A 23,413-nucleotide genomic window follows, 5' to 3' on the forward strand; every position below is an offset into this window, starting at 1 on the left:
GCAACAAAGGGAAAAAATGATTAGTATCTGTAACAAAAAATAAAATAACATGGACAATCGAAATCTTACCCATTCAATGGGGTTGTACATGGAATAACCTTCCCGGCAGTTTAGCCGGAGAAAATCTTCTTTCTCGCCCTTATACAGATCGGCCAGGATTGTGCCCAGTTCGGCTGGGGTATCCGGACCCTTCCGTTTGTAGCGGGACGCGTCATCTTCCCCGTTGTAACAACATAAGGGAGTTACTCTAGATTGGAGTGGCCAAACACACCTTTTTATCGCAATAGCCATGACCTCGACTATCGAGAGATCGCTAGCAGCCTGACCTTGCTGACCAACCTCTTTATCTCCGCACTATCCTCCTCCTCGGGACTTCGGGGACGCCAATTTAGGCACTTCTTTAAAGGAGCACTGGAAAATTCTAGAAGGCCGCGCCGTACGGGGTCCGGCAGTGGGACATCGTCTATATAGAACCATTCTAAAGACCACTATGGGTATACCTCTTTGGGAGTTCCAATGGGGTACCCGGATCCAGCTATGCGCCATACTTTGGCGCCAGCCACTTCAAATATGGAGCCTCCTCGATGGTGGGGAACGAGGCAAAAGAACTTCTTCCATAATTCAAAATGGGCCTCGATGCTGAGGAATAGTTTGCAAAGGGCAACAAAGCCTGAGATGTGCAGAATCAAAACTGGGGTAAGATTGTGCAGTTGGATGCCATAAAAGTCCAATAGGCCCCTGAGAAAGGGATGGATTGGAAATCCTAGGCCCCATAGCAGGAATGGAACGAAGCACACTCTCTCCTCCTTATTGGGGTTGGGGAAATTCTCAGCCATCACATCGTTGCTGATTGAGGCCAATCCGCTTGAACAGGGACTAGATCTACGAGTGGGAGATAGACCTGCGTTTGGAGACGGCTCAGCTAAAGACGAGGCACGAAGCAACTTTGCCAATCACCCTCTTAACGGCGATGAGGGCGCGAAGAGGAGCCTGGGGCGCTGGCCATGTTGGAGAGCTTTGTTCGTGGCTAGCTTTGAGGGTTTTCCTTTTGTGTGGTGTGGGATGGCATTTGAGGATCTACATCTCCTTATATAGATGCCGTCCGAGCGTGGTGAGGGGATTATTTGTAAAAAAACATGGACCGTTCGTATTCTCCCGGCGTGTGGAAATCAAAGCGATGAGAGGGAGGAATATAAAAGACAGAAACATTGAGGTCGCAGTCGGACTGTCGTTAGTCCGAAGTATAATGAAGAACCCGCCTTGCAAAGCCGAAGACATAAGCCGGATAGTACATCGTCATTGAAGGAAAGTTCGGGGGCTACTGAGGGAGTCCTGGATTAGGGGGTCCTCGGTGTCCGGGCCGTGTGTTATGAGCCGGACTGGTGAGCCATGAAGATGCAAGGTAGAAGACCTTCCCCCGTGTCCGGATAGGACTCTCCTTTGCGTGGAAGGCAAGATTGACGTGCGGATGTATAGTTTCCTTCCTTTGTAAACCGACTCAGTACAACCCTAGGCCCCTCCGGTGTCTATATAAACCTGAGGGTTTACTCCATAGAGATCATCAGAATTCATATAGGCTAGACATCTAGGGTTTAGCCATTATGATCTCGAGGTAGATCGACTCTTGTAACTCCTATACTCATCAAATACAATCAAGCAGGACGTAGGGTTTTACCTCCATAGAGAGGGCCCGAACCTGGATAAACATCGTGTCCCCTCTGTCTCCTGTTACCTTCGATCCTCAGACGCACAGTTTGGGACCCCCTACCCGAGATCAGCCAGTTTTGACACCGACAGTGACCGCCCCAAGGGTTGCTATTTGTACGAGTTCGATGACCATCCTCAAGGGTCCCTTAGTGGAATCACAACATCTTGCATTTTGCAAGAGCGTGAGGAAATTACGGTGCTCTAGTGGCATTTTGGGGAGCATTGTGCCTCCACACCGCTCCAAATGGAGATTAGCATCCGCAAGGGTGTGAACTTCGGGATACATCGTCGTCTTCGCGTGCCTCAGTTATCTCTTACCTGAGCCCTTTACTTTGTGATAGCCTTACTGTCTCATGTTATATATCTTGCTATCACTTAGTTGTTTATCTTACTTAGCATAAGTTGTTGGTGCACATAGGTGAGCCTAGTTTTTTTTAACCTTTTGTGCTTGATAAATTAAAGCTAGTTTTATTTCGTATTTGTTCAAGCCTAAACCGTAATTATTTTAAAGCGCCTATCCCCCCCCCCCCCCGCCCTCTAGGCGACATCCACGATTTTTGAATAATGCTAGAGTTGGTTGTGCGAATCATGTTTCTCGATCTTCTGGTAGGTCTCAAGAAATGCATCCCTGGCAGGCTTCACACGGCTACCAACATTGTCATAGTTGTACTCCAAGCCCAAATCCCTCTCATCCCCAACGATCATGTTGTGTAAAATTACACAAGCAGTCATGATATTTTTGAGAGATTTTTTATCCCAGAAGCGAGCAGGACCTCGAACAATGGCAAACCGAGCTTGTAACATACCAAATGCCCTCTCAATAACCTTTCGGCAAGCTTCTTGTGCTCCAACAAAAAATTGTGCTTTTTTTATTTTGGGCCCACGAATGGTCTTCACAAATGTTGACCATGAAGGATAAATACCGTCGGTAAGATATTACCCCATGGTTTAGTCATGGTCATTAACGGTATTGTTGTAAGACGAAGCTTTGCCACTAGCTAGCTGAGCAAATAGATGGGATCGCTGCAAAACATCGATATCATTGAGAGACCCCGACAAACCAAAAAAACAATGCCAAATCCATAGATCATGTGAAGCAACAGATTCAAGCCAAATGGTGGGTTTACATTTGTGGCCGGTGTATTGCCCTGCTCAAGCCACCGGGCAGTTTTTCCACCTCCACCGCGTCGCCCCTTTCTTCTCCCCCGCCAGCCGAAGCAAACCCGCGTCGCGTTGTTAGACTGTATATACGTAGCCTCTGTAATATACTGTAACGTTGTATTGTACCCCTTGGGTACCTCTATATAATGAGATAGCCACACCCTGGTTTAGGGTGTCGAGCAGTTCCCAAATCATATGTTTTACATGGTATCAGATTAGGTTACGATGTCTTCAACTGCCACCGCCGCCGTCGCGCCGACCCCTGTCGCTCCCGCCGCCGCGATGCCGGCCCTTGCTCCTGCGTCGCCGTTTCTCGCCTCGCAGCCTTTTGCGATGGCCTATGGCGCTTACCTGGCGCCCAACTCCCCGATCGGATCGGGTGATCGCGCTGCCTCCCCGAGTGCTGCGGTGCCCCCTGGAGCTGATCCTTCTGCGGGCGCCATTGTTGCGCCGAACCATGGTGGGCCGCCGCCATCTTCGTCCTGGCTGGCGCCGCCCCATCACTACGTGGTGCCGCCCCCACAGCAGCCCTACGGTGCCCCGCCACCTCATCACTACTACGGTGCGCCGCCGCCGCCATCCTACTTGGCGTCCTCGCCGAACTCCTACCCGGTGCCGCTCCAACACTACCCGGCGCCACCCCAACCCTACTCGGTGGCCCCGCCGAACCCCTACCCGGCGCAGCTCCAACACTACCCAGCGCCATCTCAGCAGCCGCAAGGGGCTGCGACTGCCTCGCCACATGTGGCTCCGGTCGCGGCATCCTACGGTGCCCTAGCGGCTGGTTCCCCTGGATCCTACCCGCACTACTCGGTGTCGGCTGCGCATCCAGGGGCGGCCCCGTCGATGGGTCTTTATGCATCGCCACACGCTCACGCTGATCCGGCCTCGGCGTCGTCGCCGTTTTACTTCTCGCATCTACTGTCGGTGAAGCTCGCGCCAGACAACTACTTGTCCTGGCGTGCCCAAGTGCTGCCTCTTCTGCGGAGTCACTATCTGGAGGGCTACGTTGACGGATCCATCCCGTGTCCGCCCCCTCATCACCCGGCGTATCACACATGGGTGGCCCAGGATCAGGCCATCCTCTCCGCCATCCAGTCCTTGCTCACTCCTAGCGTCTCGTCGCTGGTCATCTTCGCCACTACGTCCCGGGAGGCGTGGGCGGCGCTTCACACCAGCTTCGCCTCTCAGTCTCAGGCGCGTGCTCACTCTATACGCACCGAGCTGGGTGAGACTAAGCTTGGTGACCTCAGCATCACGGACTACTTCAACAAGATGCGGGGTCTCGCTGACACGTTGGCCTCAGTTGGTCAGTCGCTGCAGGATGAGGAGTTTACCACCTTCATGCTTAACGGGCTTGATGATGATTATGACAATCTCATTGAGAATGTCCATGGCCGTGATGATCCGCTCCCACCTCGTGAGCTCTATGCACGACTCCTTGGTCGTGAACAGCGCATTAAGGCGCGCCGCGCCTCTCCCGGCTTCGCCGCCGCCAATGCTGCGACTCGTGGTAAACCCCTGAGGTCATCATCTTCAGGTGGCAGACCGGCGCCGTCCTCACAACCGGCCTCGCGGGGCAATGCTCTGACCATCACGGGTGGTAACCGGCCGGTGGCGTGTTGTTCTTCCTGTGGTGCGCCGCAGGCTTGCCAATTGTGTGGCCTTGAGCGTCACATTGCCTCTCGTTGTCATCGTCGCTAGAAGCAAGACTTTCTGGGCCTCGGTAACAATGGCAAGGGGAATGACAAGCAGGCTACCGCCGCGGTGACGAGTCATGATCATGGCCGCACTCCGTCTTACTCCATCGATCCTGCGTGGTACATGGACACTGGAGCTACCAACCACCTCACCGGCGAGATGGGCAAGCTCTCTACTCAGGAGACATATCGTGGTCATGATCAGGTGCACACCGCTAGTGGAGCAGGTATGCGCATCTCCCATGTTGGTCAGGCCTCTCTCCTTGCATACAATTTTCCCACGTTGCATCTTTCTAATGTCCTCCGAGTTCCCTCTGCTACACGTAGTTTGTTGTCCATTCCTCAACTTACTCGTGATAATAATGTCCTTGTTGAGTTTCACCCTTTTCGTTTCTTTATCAAGGATCGGGACACGAGGACCATTCTGCTTAGCGGTCGTCTTCGCCATGGCATGTATGCACTTGATGCACCGCGCCCATCTTCCCTGCCGTCTTCTCCCCGGGCGTTCAGTGGTGTTCGTGTGTCGCCTATGCACTGGCATGCGTGCCTTGGTCATCCGGCGGCTCCCATAGTTCGACATGTATTGCATCGTCATGAACTACCAGTTGTGTCCAATAAAACTGCTGAAACTATCTGTGATGCCTGTCAGCAGGGCAAGAGTCATCAGCTTCCTTTTTCAGAGTCTAGTCATGTTGTGAAACATCCTCTTGAGCTTGTGTTTTCTGATGTATGGGGTCATGCCCAGACATCCGTTAGTGGGCACAATTATTATGTCAGTTTTATTGATGCTTATAGTTGGTTTACTTGGCTATATCTTATTAAGCGCAAGTCTGATGTGTTCGATGTCTTTATTCAGTTTCAAGCACATGTTGAGCGTCTTCTTAAGCAGAAATTCATCCATGTTCAATCCGACTGGGGGTGAATACCACAACCTCAACTCGTTTTTTAACATACTTGGGATTTCGCATCGCGTGTCATGTCCTCATACACATCAGCAGAATGGAACTGCCGATCGTAAGCATCGTCATCTTGTTGAAACTAGCCTAACCTTGCTAGCTCATGCATTCGTCCCGTTTCGGTTCTGGAGTGATGCTTTCTCCACAGCTTGTTTTCTCATAAATAGGCTTCCCTCAAGACTTCTGAAAATGCAAACCCCGCTCGAACTCTTGCTCAATGAGATTCCAGACTACACATTCTTCAAAGTGTTCGGGTGCGGATGTTGGCCTCACCTGCGTCCATATAATAAGCGTAAGCTAGAGTTTCGGTCTAAGGAGTGTGTTTTTCTCGGGTATAGTTCTCTTCACAAAGGATACAAGTGCTTACATGTTCCTACCAATCGCGTCTATATCTCGTGACGTTGTGTTTGATGAAAATGTATTCCCTTTTCGTGCACTTCCGACTAACTCTACCACTTCTACATCACCGGTGCCCATGTCTATACCTTCGCCTGATCAATTTGTGGATGTTGCATATGCCCCTGCGTTGCTTCCTAATCATGCTGCAGGTATTGGATGCGGCGCTCGGCTTGAGCTTCTTGATGAACAGGTCACGGAGGAGTCTCCTGATCGGGACGTGCATGTGTCATGCATGTTGGGTGGCACCCGCCAACCCGTCCCCGCTTTACCTGTGGAGGCTTCTCCGCGGGCGTCGGTCCCGCCCGGCTCCATGCTGGCCCCACCCGGCCCGATGCTGGCCTCGTCAGCGCCAGCCTCGCCTGGCTCGCGTGGCTCCCAGCTGGACTCGCCTGGTCCACTGGTTGCAGCCCCGCCCGACCCGGTGCCGGCCTCCCCTGTTTTGACGGGCCTCTCGCCTGGGCCGGCTGCTGCCTCCACTGGCCCGGAGGTGCAGTCACCTACCCCGGCCAGTCCTATTCTGGCACCCAGGTCGCCGACCAGCTCTGACTCGGTCTCTCTTGAGCTCGACTCGCCTGGTTCTGTGCCGGCCTCGTCAACGTCATCTGCTGCACCGACTTTGCCAGTACAGTCTGCTGTCACTCTTTGGCCTCGAACACGGAGCCAATCCGGTGTTTTTTGTCCGAAGGAATGCACGGATGGGACGGTTGCATGGCTTGCTGCGTGCATGGCTCACACTGCTGCCGATCCCACTGCAGAGCCTCGTCACTGTCAGGCTGCACTGAGTATTCCTCACTGGCGTGCTGCAATGGAACAAGAGTTTCAGGCTCTACAAAAGAATGACACTTGGCGTCTTGTTCCTCCAGTATCTGGTGTCAACGTCATTGATTCCAAGTGGGTCTTTAAAGTCAAGAGACATGCTGATGGCTCAATTGAACGCTACAAGGCAAGGCTAGTTGCCAAGGGCTTCAAATAGAGGTATGGTCTTGATTATGAAGACACGTTCATTCCAGTCATCAAGCCTACTACCATTCGATTACTACTGTCTCTTGCAGTTACTCGTGGATGGTTTCTTCGTCAGCTCGATGTGCAGAACGCTTTCTTACATGGAATTCTGGAGGAGGAGGTTTATATGCGTTAGCCGCCTGGTTTTGTTGATCCGGCACGCCATCATCATCTCTGTCGTCTGGTTAAGGCATTGTATGGACTCAAACAGGCTCCTCGTGCATGGCATGCGCGCCTTGGATATGTTCTTCGGGCTCTTGGGTTTACTCCCTCCATTGCTGATACGTCGCTGTTTCTCCTACAGCGCCCTGAGGTTACGATGTATCTCTTGGTTTATGTTGATGACATCATTCTCATCAGTTCCTCTGGTGCTGTTGCTGATCGTCTTGTTATTGCCCTCCGTGATGATTTTGCTATCAAGGATTTAGGTGCTCTACACTTTTTCCTTGGTCTTGAGGTTTCACGGTCCTCCGCTGGGTTGACTCTCACTCAGAAAAAGTACTCCTTGGACTTGTTGTGCCATGCTGGAATGCTCAAATGCAAACATGCTATCACTCCGATGTCCGCCACTGATCGGTTGTCTGCTCTTGATGGTGACTCTCTCTCATCTGATGATGCTATTGAGTATCGCAGCCTTGTTGATGGTCTGCAATACCTTACTATTACCAGGCCTGATATCTCCTACACAGTCAACCGTGTGTGTCAATTTCTGCATGCACCCAGGACGTCTCATTGGTCAGCTGTGAAGCGTGTTTTGCGCTATGTCAGTCTTACTGCTTCCTATGGTTTGCTTCTTCAGCCTACACCTTCGTATGAGCTCTCAACTTTTTCTGATGCAGATTGGGCTGGTAGTCCTGATGACAGGCGATCCACGGGGGGTTATGCGGTATTCCTCGGTCCTAACTTGATCACCTGAAATGCTCGTAAGCAAGCAACAGTGTCTCGCAGTAGTACTGAGGCTGAGTACAAAGCTGTTGCTGATGCGACTGCTGAGATTATATGGGTACAGTCTCTATTGAGAGAGTTGCGTGTCCCTCAAGCTCATCCCCCGGTTCTGTGGTGTGACAACATCGATGCTACATATCTCTCTTCTAATCCGGTGTTTCATGCTCGGACAAAACACATTGAGGTGGATTATCACTTTGTTCGGGAACGTGTTACACAGAAACTACTTTGTATCAAGTTCATCTCGTCAAAGGATCAACTTGCTGACATCTTCACCAAGCCTCTTCCACAACCACAGTTTGTAGGTTGTAGGCGCAATCTTAACTTGCTTTGTACTTCAGGCCATAGTGAAGATTGAGGGATGGTGTTAGACTGTATATACGTAGCCTCTGTAATATACTGTAACGTTGTATTGTACCCCTTGGATACCTCTATATAATGAGATAGCCACACCCCGGTTTAGGGTGTCGAGCAGTTCCCAAATCATATGTTTTACACGCGCCGCCCCTTTCTTCTCTTCACCGGCCGAAGCAAAGCCGTGCGGTCCTCTTCCTCCGACGCGTGCCGCTCACAGGCACCGGAACCAACCGGATCCGCAAGCTACAAGCCCACGCGCCAAGCTCTGGAGCGGACCCATGGCGCCGGCGGCGTCCTCCAGCCATGGACACAAATGGGCACCCTGCTGCCGAAACTAGGTGGAATGGATGCGGCACGGGGCGGCGGAGCTTTCGGGCGGCGCGGGGCAGTGGGCGGCAGCAACAAGGGGCGGGGATGTGCGGCGGTGGCAGCGACGGGGAGTGGAGGCGCGTACTAAAGCCGACGGACGTGGATTCGTGCCAACGGAAATGGACGCTGGCAAAATCAGGTGAAATCCCATAGATATGAAGGAAATGGGCTCATGGATTCAAGATCCCACAAACAATTAGGACGGCCGGATTTGAAGGATCCGTTTGAGACGGGTTTACAGTCTACATCCCGCAAACCGGCGGCTATTATATCGAATGACCCAATTTACGAGATCTCTATTACGAGATCTGTTAGAGATGCTCTACGCGAGTTGGTGGACACACCACGAAGACTACCGCAGAGCGGGGAAGCCGGAAGGAGGACGTTGGACAGCCCAGCAAAACAGTAGTCGCCTGAGATATCACAAGAGACCGAAACGTCTCGTGCGCCTCAGTTGGGCAAAAGGAGGTTAAATGCAGGTTAACTCGACCCGCAAAGAAAAAGAAATGCAGGTTAACTCGACCCGCAAAGAAAAAGAAATGCAGGTTAACTCAAGGAGCTCGTGGCGACGGCCTGCTGGTACATGTGGTGGGAGCGGCGGCGCATCGTGAGAGGGGAACACGTTCAAACCCCCACGCGCCCAGCTCAAGGCATTGCATCGGCCGTCCTGAATTATGTAAGAGAGCAGCGAAGCCCAGCAGGAAAGTCCGAAGACATGGCTGGGAGCAGCCTACTGAAGGTTTTGTGAAGTTAAACGTAGATGCTTCGTTTTCTGTTGATGAAGGCTCGGATGGCACGGGCGCGGTGATTCTGGATGATCAAGGCAGATTTATCTCTGCTAGTTCCTGCGTTATCAACTATGTTGCGGATGCTGCAACAGCCGAGGCTCGATCATTCCAGGATGGACTCATGCTAGCAGGAAATTCGGGATGCAACAAAGGTCATAGTGGATTGTAATTACATGAAGTTATTCAGATCATGCAGAATGAGGGTAATTCCGTTGGTCCAGCTGCTGCTATCTATGAAGTCTGAAGAATGCAGCTTTTTAACATGCATTTTTTGAGTATTTCTTTTGTTCACTGTCCCTAGGAAAAGCAATAAGGTTGCTCATTTGTTAGCTAGTGGGGCGGAGGGACCTCTGCGTGGTAAGTGGATCCGCGTATTTTCATTTTAGATGCTGTTGCAAATGATGTTAACCTAATTGAAGTTCAATAAGATGCCTTGAAGGCTTTCCCTAAAAAAAACTGTTCTTGTGCATTTCAGAGAAAAAAAATGTTCTCATGGGACTAGTAGTCATTTCTCTTCGTTTAATTTCACTTAGCTCGCTTTACATCGCCAGTGCACCAGACGGTTTATTACCGGCCGATATTGACAAGAGAGGCCTCACAATCAAGCAGTACATAAATACAACAATAAATATACGTGACGCGCATCCTATACAGCAACACTATGCACACTTTACTGTACAACACACCACGCCTTTCCTCGGGCCGTCGTCAATCCGACCCGCCCCCGCCGCAGCACAGCTCCGTGCAGCACTCGAAGCAGCCGAGGAAGGAGAGGGCGGCGCACATCTGCACCAGCACGATGGCGCACCGGTCGTTCATCTTGCTGCAGCAGTTGATGAAGCACATGCAGCAGCAGCAGCTGTCCGCCACGCGGCCGCAGCAGCCGCCGACCGCCTTCCCGAACATCTCGAATTTATCCGGCGCCCTCATGTCCCCGAACCCCGAGGTTAGGTTCTCCGTCGTCGCCGGCACGTTGCCGAAGCCGAGTGTCAGGCCCTGCAGCGGCGTCGCTGAAGGCTCCTCTGGTTTCTTTGGTTTCCGTTTTCCCTGCACAAGTGCAGCAGCAAGCTTGATCATACATTCTCTGAACTTTCTTTGAAGACACTAGAATGTCTGAAGAATTACGTTAATAGGCAATGCAGTATACTGAGTTCTAAGCGAGACCTGCTCCGTTTGTTTTCTAGATCGAATTTAATCTTTGATTGTTCTGAGTTGGCAATATCAACCGAGACATAATAAAGAAGGATGAATCTGTTGGGACAATATGATTACCTGTTGTGCTGGATCTATTTTTTCCATGATGGTTTGAAGTAGGACCGTCCGTGTGTACTCCGAAGGAATGCCATTTTGCATGCTCATTTTTGCCACCTGTTTATTCAAATAATGTGAGCACTGGAGCAGATTTTAGGACATTCGCAATTTTTTTTTAAATTAGAAACAATGTTATTCATTAAGGTGAATATTCCAACTTTAAGCTTCCAGGCACATCACAAAAGATAATCTCAAGCAAGGATATATTAAACTTTGATTGCAGTAAAAAGAACGAAATGACTTCCGCAGAGAAAAGAAAGCTTGATGTCCTAGAATATGCAAGAGTATGCCGCGCCTTACATAGAGCTGCTTTGAATTCATCTTGCTTTCCTACATGCACCCAGTTCACCCACTTCTCAATTCAAAATACCTTCCTGAAGTAGACTAGCTTTTAACCCCAAACCCACCCCGGCCTGCTCAAATTTAGGCAGAAAACTCCCAATCTCAGTAAATTCTCTTCGATTTCTCGTCTTCCTTGCCGACCTCTGGCGAGATTCTGGCGACAATTTTTAGGGGAAGGATATAGATGCACTTAGGACTTGTAGTGCTCAACTAGCACTAGGGCTCTGCTTCGACTCTGACACAACTGACTCACATATCCCTATTTCTTTAATCCGGCTACACTGCTGTAGTAACCAAACTGGACTCTAATTGTGCTAATAACGCCACAACAATACAAGTACACGATAACCATGTCTTGTGTTTAGTCATCGTCTCATATTTTGCTATAATTTATTCTCTAATCTTGACATCGAGTTCAGTGGAGTGGAGTGCCCTTAAAGTAACCACTTGAACATTGTCATATCAAGTTAATACCTAACACTAACAGGCAGGGCTTAATTTAAGAATTTGAAGCCCAGAAACAGATGTGATGAGAGGTATTAGCCCAGAATATACGTTACCATTTGCTCCAGTTGCTTGTTTTCAGAAAGCCATGCTTTTGCTGTTAGAAGGTCCATCTGTTGCTTTGCCAACACCTGAAATTTGAAAATAAAATGGACTATAAAATTTTGAGTAATCTTTCACATAATATTTCCCAGTTACTACCCTCAACAACAATTCCACAAGCTTACTATTCGACGCACACTTAGAGCACATGTTGAGCTCAACGGCTCTGTAATCTGTTACGACAACAATGGTTCTAAATTCTTATATGCAACTAACATTTTCAAGTCAGACCAGTCGAGCCAAGGCACCACCCAACTGGCTAAGTGACTAGTCAACCACCAGCCAATGCTACAAGGATTACGAGTCGACGAGTCGAGCCGTGTCTCCAGGATACCAACTCATAGACTAGTCGCAGACTCGCAGTACTGGATAGTCGTAACTAGTCACAGCTAGTCGAGGTATTCAGTTGGCAGGCAGGTGCTGACTTAGACTAGTCGACCGACTGTTATTGCCTAATAGTCAGGGAGTTCAGGCCAGCAGGAGGTTTCAAGTCACATAGTGTTGCCTAGTCGGACATATATTTTGGGGCTTCTAACTACAACTCGACTACTAGTCGGAGGCTCGGAGCTAGCTGGTAAACCAGCCGACAAGTCACTTTGACTTCATCTGCTAGCCGAGTCGGTTTGGCAAAACTGGCTAGGTGAATAATAAGGGACCAGTCATCAGTTTAAAAACAATGCTATTTGTCGCCCTCTCCTTGTGTCTGGTCACTGCGAGGATAAACAATGGTCTTGGTGCACAAAGTGAAGGGTGACATATTTTATTTAATTCATTGCCATGCCATTCACTCCATGGACAGTAAATCCTTTCAAAAAATCCATGGTCAGTAAATACTTCCAGAGATGGTCCAGACAAATTTTACCATTTTGGTAAGCTGAAGTGATATCTGGTTATTATAACTGCCGGTTGGGGTCAACAGATGCTTTAGATTGCATATGCAAGTAACTACCGGGGTTTCTTGTTCGCAAAAAAGAACTACTGAAGTTCCTCAGCTACCTTGTATTTTGATGACTGGCGAAAGTTGAATTGTTACAATATCCCAAAAAAAACACATCATCCACAACCAAAATTAGGTCTATGAAGACATAAGTAACTGCAGAGTGCCTTTGAATAGAATTAGAATAAAGTGTGAAAAACTTACTTTGTCAAGAGGTATGTCCTTTATATGTTGGACCTTCAATTCAATCGATATCTTACTCATGTCAGACAAATAGCCCTCAGCATAAAGAGTTTCCGGCAGTTCACCTCGGAATCTTCCCGAAACAAATAATGGATATTTTGCTGAAATGTCAGGAATATATTCACAATCCACCTGAATGGGGAAAAGATTCAATTAAGAGACATGGATAATCCAGCTATGCTTATATGAAGAAAGAAAGTTAGATGGTCTTAAGTATCAAATACCAACTATCCACACCTTTATATCAGAAGAAAACGAGCAAATGCAGGAGGGCATTTATTTCATAAAATTAAAGATGCAGCATGCTGTTGAGTGCTCCCAAAATGAGCAGTCAACTGAATACCCCAAAACACAGAACCACTTTATGCCCCCTCACTCTCCCTATCTCCCTCCACTCAGCATTTACACACAATGTTATGACCGGCATATTAGGGGCTTAGCCCAGTGGGCTGTGGCCCAAGTTATCTCATCGTTATTAGGGGCTTAGCCCAATTATCTTATCGTTATTAGGGTCGTTTGCTTAGGAGTCAAGTAAACCTCTCTATATAAGGAGGAGATGTATCAATCTAATCAAGCAAGAAGCAATCAGTATTTGCTCGGCATCCCTTAGGGAGCCGGGAGACCTAACCCTAGCCGCCTCTTGCGCCGCCGCTGCCTCTTCTCCACCACGCAAGGACGGCGCCCAGCCGCCGGCCGCCGCACCCTCGACCTCGTCTTCCTCCATCTTTCCCCTACAATCTCCGCCCTAGAACCGGCAGAACCCTAGCTCCTAACACCTTGGTATCAGGTAGCTCAGTTCCGATCATGTCTTCGCCGCCGCCCATCCCGTCGCTTCCGCTGCCGACCGTCACCACCACGCCGCTGGCCTTCTCCACCGCGCCTCTGCCCTCCCCGTCCACGCCGCTGGTCGCATCCTCCGGCGCCGCCACCACCCAGATGACGGCGCCCTCCACGGCACCACCGGCCGCCGTCTACTCCCCGGCGGAGATCACCGGGGTCCTCAACGATCTCGTCACCGTCGTCCAGGGGATACGGCTATACGTAGTCGGCCCCTACGGGCCGCCGGCCGCCGCGACCGAGCCAGCCGCCCTGCCATGGTATTCGGCACCCGCGGCGCCGACTGGGCCTCTACACCACCACTGGCCGCTTCAGCCGCCGCCCTCCGCCGCGCCCCAATGGCCGCAGTGGCCGGCGCCAGCCCTCGTCGCGTCACCCACGCCACCCGGGTCCTCGCCGCCACCGCCCTGGCAGCCGCCGCACCCCGGGGCCACCGCGACGCTGGTCGGGCCGCCGCAGCCCTCGCTGCAGCTACAGCCAGCCCCCGCCACCGCCCCGATCTGGCCACAATGGCCGGCCACAGCCATCGCCGCGCCCGCCGTTTCCAGGCAGCAGCAGCTGCCGCTGCCGGCGCCTCCGCCGCCCAGCACCGGGCTGACTACAACCGTGCCGGCGGGCATGCCGATTCAGCAAGTGCGGTTCCCGCCCTCGCCGTCCCATCTTCCGGCTTGGTTGGCCGGGACGTCACCGCCGCCAGTCTACACCATGGCCGCGGACCAGCCGGCGCCCTCCCTGCCGTACGACGGGCCCTCCGGCTCCGCGGGTTTCCATGCTGGCTTCGACGGGCCACCGCTTTCCTGTGGACCACCTGTGCACACCGGACCAACGCCATCCTCTTCGCTGCTCCGTACCGCCGAGCCGTACACTCACGGCGGTCATGCTCAGACACCGCTGCGCTTCGCCAAGCTCGCCTTCGCCACCTACGACGGCGCCGAGGACCCCCTCAACTGGCTCAACCAGTGCGAGCAGTTCTTCCGGGGGCAACGGACGCTCGCGTTGGACCGCACCTGGCTCGCCTCTTATCACCTCCACGGCGCCGCACAGACGTGGTACTACACCCTCGAGCAGGACGAGGGCGGCATGCCCCCATGGGAGCGTTTTCGTGAGTTCTGCCTCCTTCGATTCGGACTACCGATACGTGGGAGCCGGCTGGCGGAGTTGGGCCGCCCTCCCTTCACCTCGACGGTGCAGGACTACACCGACCGCTTTTAGGCCCTGGCGTGCCACGCGTCCGACGTGACGACTCACCAGCGGGCCGAACTCTTCGTCGGCGGTCTACCAGATCATATCCGCGTGGACGTCGAGCTGCAAGGACCCCAGGACCTCCAGACGGCCATGTACTACGCCCGCGCGTTCGAGCGCCGCGCGGTGGCCATCCAGCAGGCATCACCATCCCGGGCCGCCACCCTGGTCGGATGTTCCCGCGCAGGGTTGGCCTGCTCAGGCTTCCACGACACCCCTTGCCGCGACCGCGGCTCACCTCGACCGAGCTACTCGAGCGTCGCCGCCAAGGGTTGTGCTTCAACTGCGACGAGACCTACATGCCCGGCCACGTCTGCCCCCGACTCTTCTACCTGGAGGCTGCAGACTACATTGAGGAGGACGTCGTCACTGCCGGGCTCGGCGACCTGGCCGCCCCAGCTGTCGCGGAGGTGTTTGACGCTGGTTGACCACCTCGAGGAGTTCAGCAAGCACTTCCCCGCCTTACAGCTCGAGGACGAGCTGTTTGTGCAGGCGGGGAGAAGTGTTATGACCGGCATATTAGGGGCTTAGCCCAGTGGGCTGTGGCCCAAGTTATCTCATCGTTATTAGGGGCTTAGCCCAATTATCTTATCGTTATCAGGGTCGTTTGCTTAGGAGTCAAGTAAACCTCTCTATATAAGGAGAGGAGATGTATCAATCTAATCAAGCAAGAAGCAATCAGTATTTGCTCGGCTTCCCTTAGGGAGCCGGGAGACCTAACCCTAGCCGCCTCTTGCGCCGCCGCCACCTCTTCTCCACCACGCAAGGACGGCGCCCAGCCACCGGCTGCCGCGCCCTCGACCTCGTCTTCCTCCATCTTTCCCCTACAATCTCCACCCTAGAACCGGCAGAACCCTAGCTCCTAACACACAACTTACTACAAAGTGTTTAATAATAAATGACTGTCACATGTTGCTTTTTCGTGACATGGCTAAAAGGTGACAGCCTGACAGGTTTGCTGAGATAGAACTCACTTCAAATTCTTGGGTATGCTTTGTGACATCAATTGAAATGTCTGCCACGATTGTGGATGAAGCTTTCTGGAACCATTGAAGTATTCGACCCTCAATTGATTCTGGTGTCAAAAATCAGAATGAAGAACTTCAGTTTTGCAAAGTATATCATTGGACTTTGGAAAAAATCCTGCAAATTCTAGTACAGCCAAGACACTTATAAACAATTAAGTTTACTGCACTTCAGAGATGCTGGATGAAATAGAAAAAAACAAATAAATCAAAACTTGTGTCTTATAATAAGCCATAGAACTAATCTGCCATCTTACTAAATCATATGATTCCATAATGCAACATGCTGTTGAGTGCAAAACTGAACAGGAACAAAATGATTCCATACACCTTTAAATCATCTCATCAAATTCTAGTCTCTACTCAGCATGAATTCTAACAAGTTTGTACAATCAATATGCACGTCAAGTTTTTTGGTTTGACTAGAAACAATGGTGAAGGCCCTAATGAAAATGATCTTATTAACAAAGTAAGAATGTGTACAAGGAGAGGAATCACAATGTACACAGTTTTTTTTTTTGCGAGAATCACAGTGTACACAGATTATAAACCAAAAACCTAAGTTGGGAACAACAACAGAACCTGTAGTCCCAAACAAGTTGGGGTAGGCTAGAGCTGAAATCCATAAGATTGTCCTAGCCGGAACTTACCAAAGTTGGATCATTAGAGCATAATGCAGAGTTTTGAGTTTCAGTAGTGCGTAGAACAAAACACTGCCTGGTTCGAGGATTAAGGCGGCAATTTGTTCATACCTGTATCAAACGCAGCATCGTAATGCCCCTTGCCAATTGATGCCAACATCCGCAAGAAATAGTGGTTACAGTACGAACCTAATATTGTTTCAAAGGGTAAGTACAAATAATAAAAAACTATTCCGGGTAAAAAAAATTGGCAATCATACAAGTAAAATAAAATATTGATGTCTCCAATATCATCCCTCTTTACTGAAGAAATTTGAATAATCCAAAAGGATTTACACATAAGAATGGATACGTGAGAGAATGAAGTTAGATGTATTTTCAACATGGGAATGAATAACTTTCAATGGTGCAACCCCTGACGTTCGTCGCCTCCTACATGTCATTCAAGATGAGTGCCGGGCCTGGTCTCGTGCGGGTGCCCTGGGATTGCTCAATCTGATCCCAGGATAGTACTTGGGTGTGTGTTGTTTTGGGTGTCCGGACTCATTTGAGTACCTTGCTGTAGCTTTTTTGGGTGTTAATGAAATGATACGCAAAGTTTTTTGCATGTTCATGGAAAAAAAAGTGTGTCCTACTTGTTTTGCCCTAAGTCAAACTTGCTTAAGATTGACCAAGTTTATATTAAAAAATCAACATCTACAAAACAAAACCAATACCAATATATGTTCATAGTATATTTATTTGGTATTATAGATACCAATATTTATTCTTATAAACTTTGTCAAACATAAAATGTTTGACTTGGGACAAAACAAATAGGACTTACATTTTGGGATGGAGAGATATTTTATAATTGGTAAAGTTGTATGTGTTGTATGGAGGGATAACACCTTAGACATGATACACGACCACAAAATCAAACAGTTATTTCCTTCCAGTATATCTTAGAGCAATATGTTAAGTCATAAATAAGAAAAATCATATTTGCTATTACCTAGTCCAAAAGTGGAAATCCGAGGGGAAATAGATCCTTTGTTTGTGAGCTGAGTTTTCACAGTGTGACAGATATTCCGTTCATCCTCAACTGAACCATCGGTCACAAGAAAGATTTGTGGAAGTGCGCCATGAGAGTCTGACAGCAACGCCAATGCCTTACAGCACAAGAGGTAATGTGAGCACTGAAAGTGGCATCAATCATATATAAATGTGAACTGGTATAGTCTTCCAAATATTGTACCTCGGTCAAAGGATGCATGATGTCAGTGCCACCCTGGGCGACGAAATTTGAGTTCATCCAGTTTATTGCATTCTCTGTTGTTTTGCCATTTACTTTCTCCAAACAGGATGAGAATGAATGAAGTTCATCATTAAATGTTACTATGTTGAAGTAATCTCCTTCCTCAAGCTCGGAGACAGCAGTTGAGATGGCATTCTTAACATTCTCAATAGGCTTTCCTTGCATGCTTCCACTTGTATCAACAATAAACACAGCTGCCTTTCTGAAGATCTATCACATAACTTGAATGAGATAAATATCCATTCACAGAAATATTTTACGAAGCACAAAAGCAGATAAAAAATAATGTGTCATGTTGAATTAGATTGGTAAATTTTCCACACAGAAAGTAGGGCTAAAGAAATGTCAACATGAAAAACAGAATGAACACGACTCACGAAAAACTTAGTTAAGTACCTTAAATACTTTCAGTGAGTTACAAACTTCTAAGTAAAAAAAAATTCACTAAAGTTATCTTCAAGCATCAAGTGATTTCCACACTGACATAGTTTAGTTACTAGTGTCGAGATAACAAGACAATAAGTAAAAGGAACTACCTTCCTGTTCTGGTTATTTCCAGGTAAGAGAAAAATGCTGAAAATGTCTCTGTCATCATAGTCACGTAATGTTGAGCGCTGCACAAGCACTCCACCGGACACATCACCTGAGTAAACCTACAGACATGAACGATGCATTAGGTAATGACACTGATCTCAATGGTAACCATGCAGTAAACGCTGTAGTCACCATGTTAACAAAAGTTATTAATTAAATAAAGTGTTTATTGAAAAAGGTTTGTCCTTCAACCCTAAAATCTGAATCTGTATGATTTGGGACCTCAAACAAATCAGTAAAGGGAGAGGGCCCACACTCATTGGCAGGAGTCTCATCGGACCGCACTCAGAGAAGATAGCACCGTGCAGTCTCGTCTACTGATGTGGCAGTGATGTGGCCCACTCCCTGTATTTGTTTGGTACAATGTTTTCATTCGTTGCATTCTTGTAGCATGCTAATGACTAAACTACTAATATTAAGGTATTATTATGTCGTGTACTAGGGTTAGGAAGAATGGAAGAGGCTCTCGCCCCTGGATGCACGATAGAAGAACTGTTCTTCTAGATCTTGCTTGCTTTACTCCTCATAGGGGGTTCTCTTTACATAGAGGTCTAACAATCCAAAAGTAACAAATCACAGATATTATCTCCAATTGGTTTGAGTCCCAAGCTAAAAAATATATTCCTAATTTAATTGATAAACTTTGTAACTCAGAGATCAAGGGGATCATCTCCCTAACTCGCTGCTGGATGGGCCATGTACTGTATGTGCATAACATATTCATAAATTCATATTTGAACACATAGCACACATATTGCTTTCAATATTCACATATGAAAGGCCGTGGAACATAATCAGCACAAAATTATTTTAGAAGTACCGAAGAGAAGGTAAAGTTAACCAATTAAATAGATTACTGGAGAATAACTTACACTATATGAAAAGGTGAAATCTTTGATAGACCAATTCTCAACCACAGCTTCATGCAAGAAAAACAATTTCTCACCCTGCCTGGTTTTTTCCTGAAAATGCACAAGAACATCTCATGATAACCATGACATCAGACAGATTACCAAATGGTGCTTACAAAAAAGTTGATTACCTTCAAGGGATGGCTGGTCCCCTGCAATAAAACCTCTTTACTCACACCACTATTCACAGTTAACTGAATTTTCTCCTTTTTTGTGAAAAGTTTAGGTAAAGGGTTCACATAATGTGGAAACCGAAACGGAATATCAACAGAAAACTGTCCATTATCATACAACAACTTCTGTGACCATCTAATTGTGGCAAAGATGTCTTCTCCTCCTACAACCTTGGCGGAATGAAAGAAAATAGTTAGCACAGGCAGATATGGCTGCTGAAAGCTTGAATCTTGACAAGCTAGCAGTTGGGAAACTGATGACTACAAAACAAGTACCTGTGGTATTGTCAATTGAAAAAACTGGCTCTTCAGAATACCACCACTCTCAGTTTTAACAATCTTCACAGGACTGTTACCATCTACATCAATTACATGAGTATTGTACGATTTTTTTCCAACAGTAACCTCAGCGCCTAGAATTGAACCCTGTTAGCCAAACTGTTATTCTTAGACTGAGATCACCAGTAAATCAAAAAAATAACTGCATTCCGGATATATACACATATGCATTAAGAAATGTTGCAACATAAAACAGAATAGCAAGTGTATGTTTGCTTTTTAAAATGCATACAGTGATGACTGACATCACTTGCACTGTTTGCATTCGATGTTGACTAGAGAAGTAGTAGAGGTTCTCTTTCGTGGTGATGTAGTTATCTGGCTATTCCAACTAATATTACACTGTAGTCGTGATGTAGTTAGTATGGTGTTAATAAACATAGGTCGTAGTAGCAATGACCAACACACAAGTGATGCAGTTACCGAGGTGTTCTAGTAAACAATAACCATTATAGATGTGTGTTCTTACCAATTTATTCAATTCAAATTAGCAAACAAATTCAAGCATTGCATTTGCCCATCATGGTAGGGTTATCACAAATGCTACAATGACTACTCATGATTTGATGACTACTCGCAATGCTCAACATGACTTGTTGAACTGCTATTCTTTTCTCACTGTTTATGCACATATTTCCAGGTGATTTCCACCCTTGTATTCATGGCCGCATGGACAACATCTCAATATGTATTCAGTACTATGTGACTTCATAAAGAACATAGTTTTTTGTGAATATTTCTTTAGGAGAGCCTCTGCTGTAACCTGGAACAGATTAGGAATATCAAACATGTAGCATGACTGCTTCCTAATATCTTGTCGCCACGCTCTTATCTAAGCCGCCATATTTTTTATGTTCATATGCAGCAGAAACGGAGCATGCTTGAAGTTCCATGGTTGTTTGAGATACAAATGATGCGCCAGTAACGGGCATACCTAAACCGAATTACAATCCAGAATACCAGTCTGATCAACGTGTATTCAGTAAAATAGCTAAATTATCAGATAGACCAAGGAAAAATAAGGCAAAATTGAGAGCCGATATGGGATGCGGGCTGAAACAGAAAGGTTGGGGCACTTCATGTTGTCAAGTGGGACAGATGTTAGTGGGCAGGTGTCCAAAACAGAGGAGACGCAGGAGAATACAGTCATGCATTAAGCCTGTTGCGCATGCTGTCACGCCCTATTTGTGCCTAAGTTCAATAAATCAAATAACAGAAACCTGAAAAATAGATAGAAATCAAGCTTCCATGAACTGCTCTCGGCCTCTCACTTCTGAGCTTAGACTAAAGTATTTGCTAACTTACACCCAAATGCAACCAAAACAATGGAACCCTAACAGCATTTCGTAAACATGAACATACAAAACAAAGACCATAGACCATACAAATGCACTATTTAATATGTCATTCAACTTGCATTTCTCCAAAATAGCTGAAAGGAATGTTCTGTATGGGCCACCGGAAGATATTTGACTAGGACGAACGGAAATGACAAGTTAAAAAACAATGCACTTCCTAAAAATAGTATTGACTGTGCAAACTAAAGCATTAGTAGACAAGTGTACAAACTACAAACAGAATATTTCTTTCTTGATGAAGCTTATTTCCATGATTGGTAAGCAAGGAATGGGTCTCGCTTGCTTCGTAAACAACGATGGAGCCCACAGCCAGCAGAGAGCTAGCTACGTCCAAGAGCAAAGGAGCTCCAAACGGAACCGTCTATAACGGCACCCCCAATGTTCCAGCAACAGCAAGCATGACTATAATGAATAATGACACGCATTTGCAAGTGGCTGGCTCCATGTGCGGTCCAGCGCAAATGATTTACGCGCAAAGCCAAATTCATGGGCCCCGACCACCTAAAGCAAAACCAAATTAACTGAGAATAACCGCAAACTTTATCGGCATAATCATTCCAGCGCCTGACGGCAACAAAATCAAGCGCAACGGCAAATTCCAATCGACGGCGAAATGGCAAAGGGGAGGGGGGAGGGTTCGAATCGGGTCACCTCCTCGCCCATGGGCACGACGAGGCGGCAGTCGCAGTCGCGGCTGCGGGTGAGGCAGTGCAGCCACCAGCGCGCGACGAGGGTGACCTGGGCGGTGGCGCACCCGGCGGCGCAGTCCACCCGCAGCTCGACCTCGCGCATCTGGAGCGGGATGAGCGCGGGTGGGCTGAGGCGGCCGTAGACGTGCGGCTGGTAGCTGGGCACGTCGGGGCTGTCGACGGCGGCGGGGTCCGTGACGACCGCGTAGGCCATGGGGGCCACGGGCAGCAGCGACGCCGCCGCCGCGGCGTCCGGCGCGCCGTAGCGGTCCATCCCGGCGTGCGGGCGCGGCGGGGCCGCGCCGCCCGGGAGGACGAGCCGCTTGGAGAGCCTGAGGCCGTCCTCCACCGCGCGCTCGAAGTCCTCCTCCATGGCTGCTGCAGCGCCGAAGCGGGGGAGAGGTGGAGGCGGTGGAAATTAATGGCTGGGGGTTCGTGGACAAGTGGGCGGAAGTGGGAGGGGACTCGGTTTTTGGTGTGGTTTAGTGGGGAAATCATGAGCTGTTCGGGTGGAAGACGAGCCAGATAGCGGGGGTAGCTCAGCTGCTGTGAACCGCGGAGGTGAGATTACCGGGGGTGCCATGTGGAGGCAACCGTTTGTCTCTCTCAACTTGTGATGTGGTTTGCAGAGACTGGACGGTTATTTGTCTTGTTTTTTCCGTCTGTCTTCGTGGTTTCTGATGCCTGGTAGTAGTGGAGTATAAATTCGATTATCTTTACCTTTAACCTTTTTTGTGGGGGAATTAACCTTTAATCTTTGATATGTTTTTTTAACCTTTAATCTTTGATATGTTATATGACAAATGATTGGCTCATTGTTGTGGTAGAAAAGCATGTCTCGTTTGTACCGAAAATTGCTTTTCGAACTCGGCCTCCATGGTGGCTGGTTTTTGAAAAAAACAAAGTTCAATAAAATTCATGTTTTTATATTTCAAAAAAAAACTGAAATAAAATACGGACATACATGGAGGCATAACACACACATGTGTAAATTTTCAGAACGAAATATGTTGAAATGAATGCTGTGCAAAAAGGACAAATTTCCGACTTTTCAACTACCAAAAGTCCATGAATTTGTTCTTTTTGCGTATATCGCATCTCGAAGTATTTCATTATGAAATTTTACACACATACACATCACATCCTTATATATTTGTACAATTTTTTCAGATTTTTTTAAAACTGAAAAGTATGAATTTTGAGTTTTTCAAAAAAATCAGCCTCCATGAAGGCCGAGCTCCAAAATATCGTTCTATGTTTGTAGTATATAAATAAACTTGATTTGTATGATACAGAGTTTCTTTTCCGTAAATATTTGTCGAACTATGTTTGTGTGGGACTTAATTTCGAACATCTTGTCATGAGATACACAGTGATGACATAAAATTTTGATTTGGACACTCGTGCTGAAAGAAATTTAAATTTTCATAATGGATTTTGCATGTTATTGACGTCATCTGTTTTTGGCTCTATGCTACTTTCCT

General features: G+C 48.1%; 1 protein-coding gene across 1 annotated transcript; it reads right to left on the reverse strand.

Annotated features, from left to right (window-relative positions):
* Positions 1-9,869: 9,869 nt before the first annotated feature.
* Positions 9,870-22,422, reverse strand: LOC125507882. Its single transcript, XM_048672407.1, has 13 exons — positions 21,892-22,422; positions 19,820-19,969; positions 19,502-19,714; positions 19,332-19,421; positions 18,402-18,518; positions 17,806-18,075; positions 17,563-17,719; positions 16,680-16,757; positions 15,877-15,977; positions 12,785-12,955; positions 11,598-11,672; positions 10,657-10,752; positions 9,870-10,431 (listed from the first exon to the last, which is right to left on the reverse strand). The coding sequence occupies exons 1-13, from the start codon at positions 22,300-22,302 to the stop codon at positions 10,093-10,095; spliced, it is 2,268 nt and encodes a 755-aa protein (XP_048528364.1). The 5' UTR covers positions 22,303-22,422; the 3' UTR covers positions 9,870-10,092.
* Positions 22,423-23,413: the final 991 nt, after the last annotated feature.

The sequence above is a fragment of the Triticum urartu genome, chromosome 5 (genome assembly GCF_003073215.2).
Source record: "Triticum urartu cultivar G1812 chromosome 5, Tu2.1, whole genome shotgun sequence".
Lineage (NCBI taxonomy): Eukaryota > Viridiplantae > Streptophyta > Magnoliopsida > Poales > Poaceae > Triticum > Triticum urartu.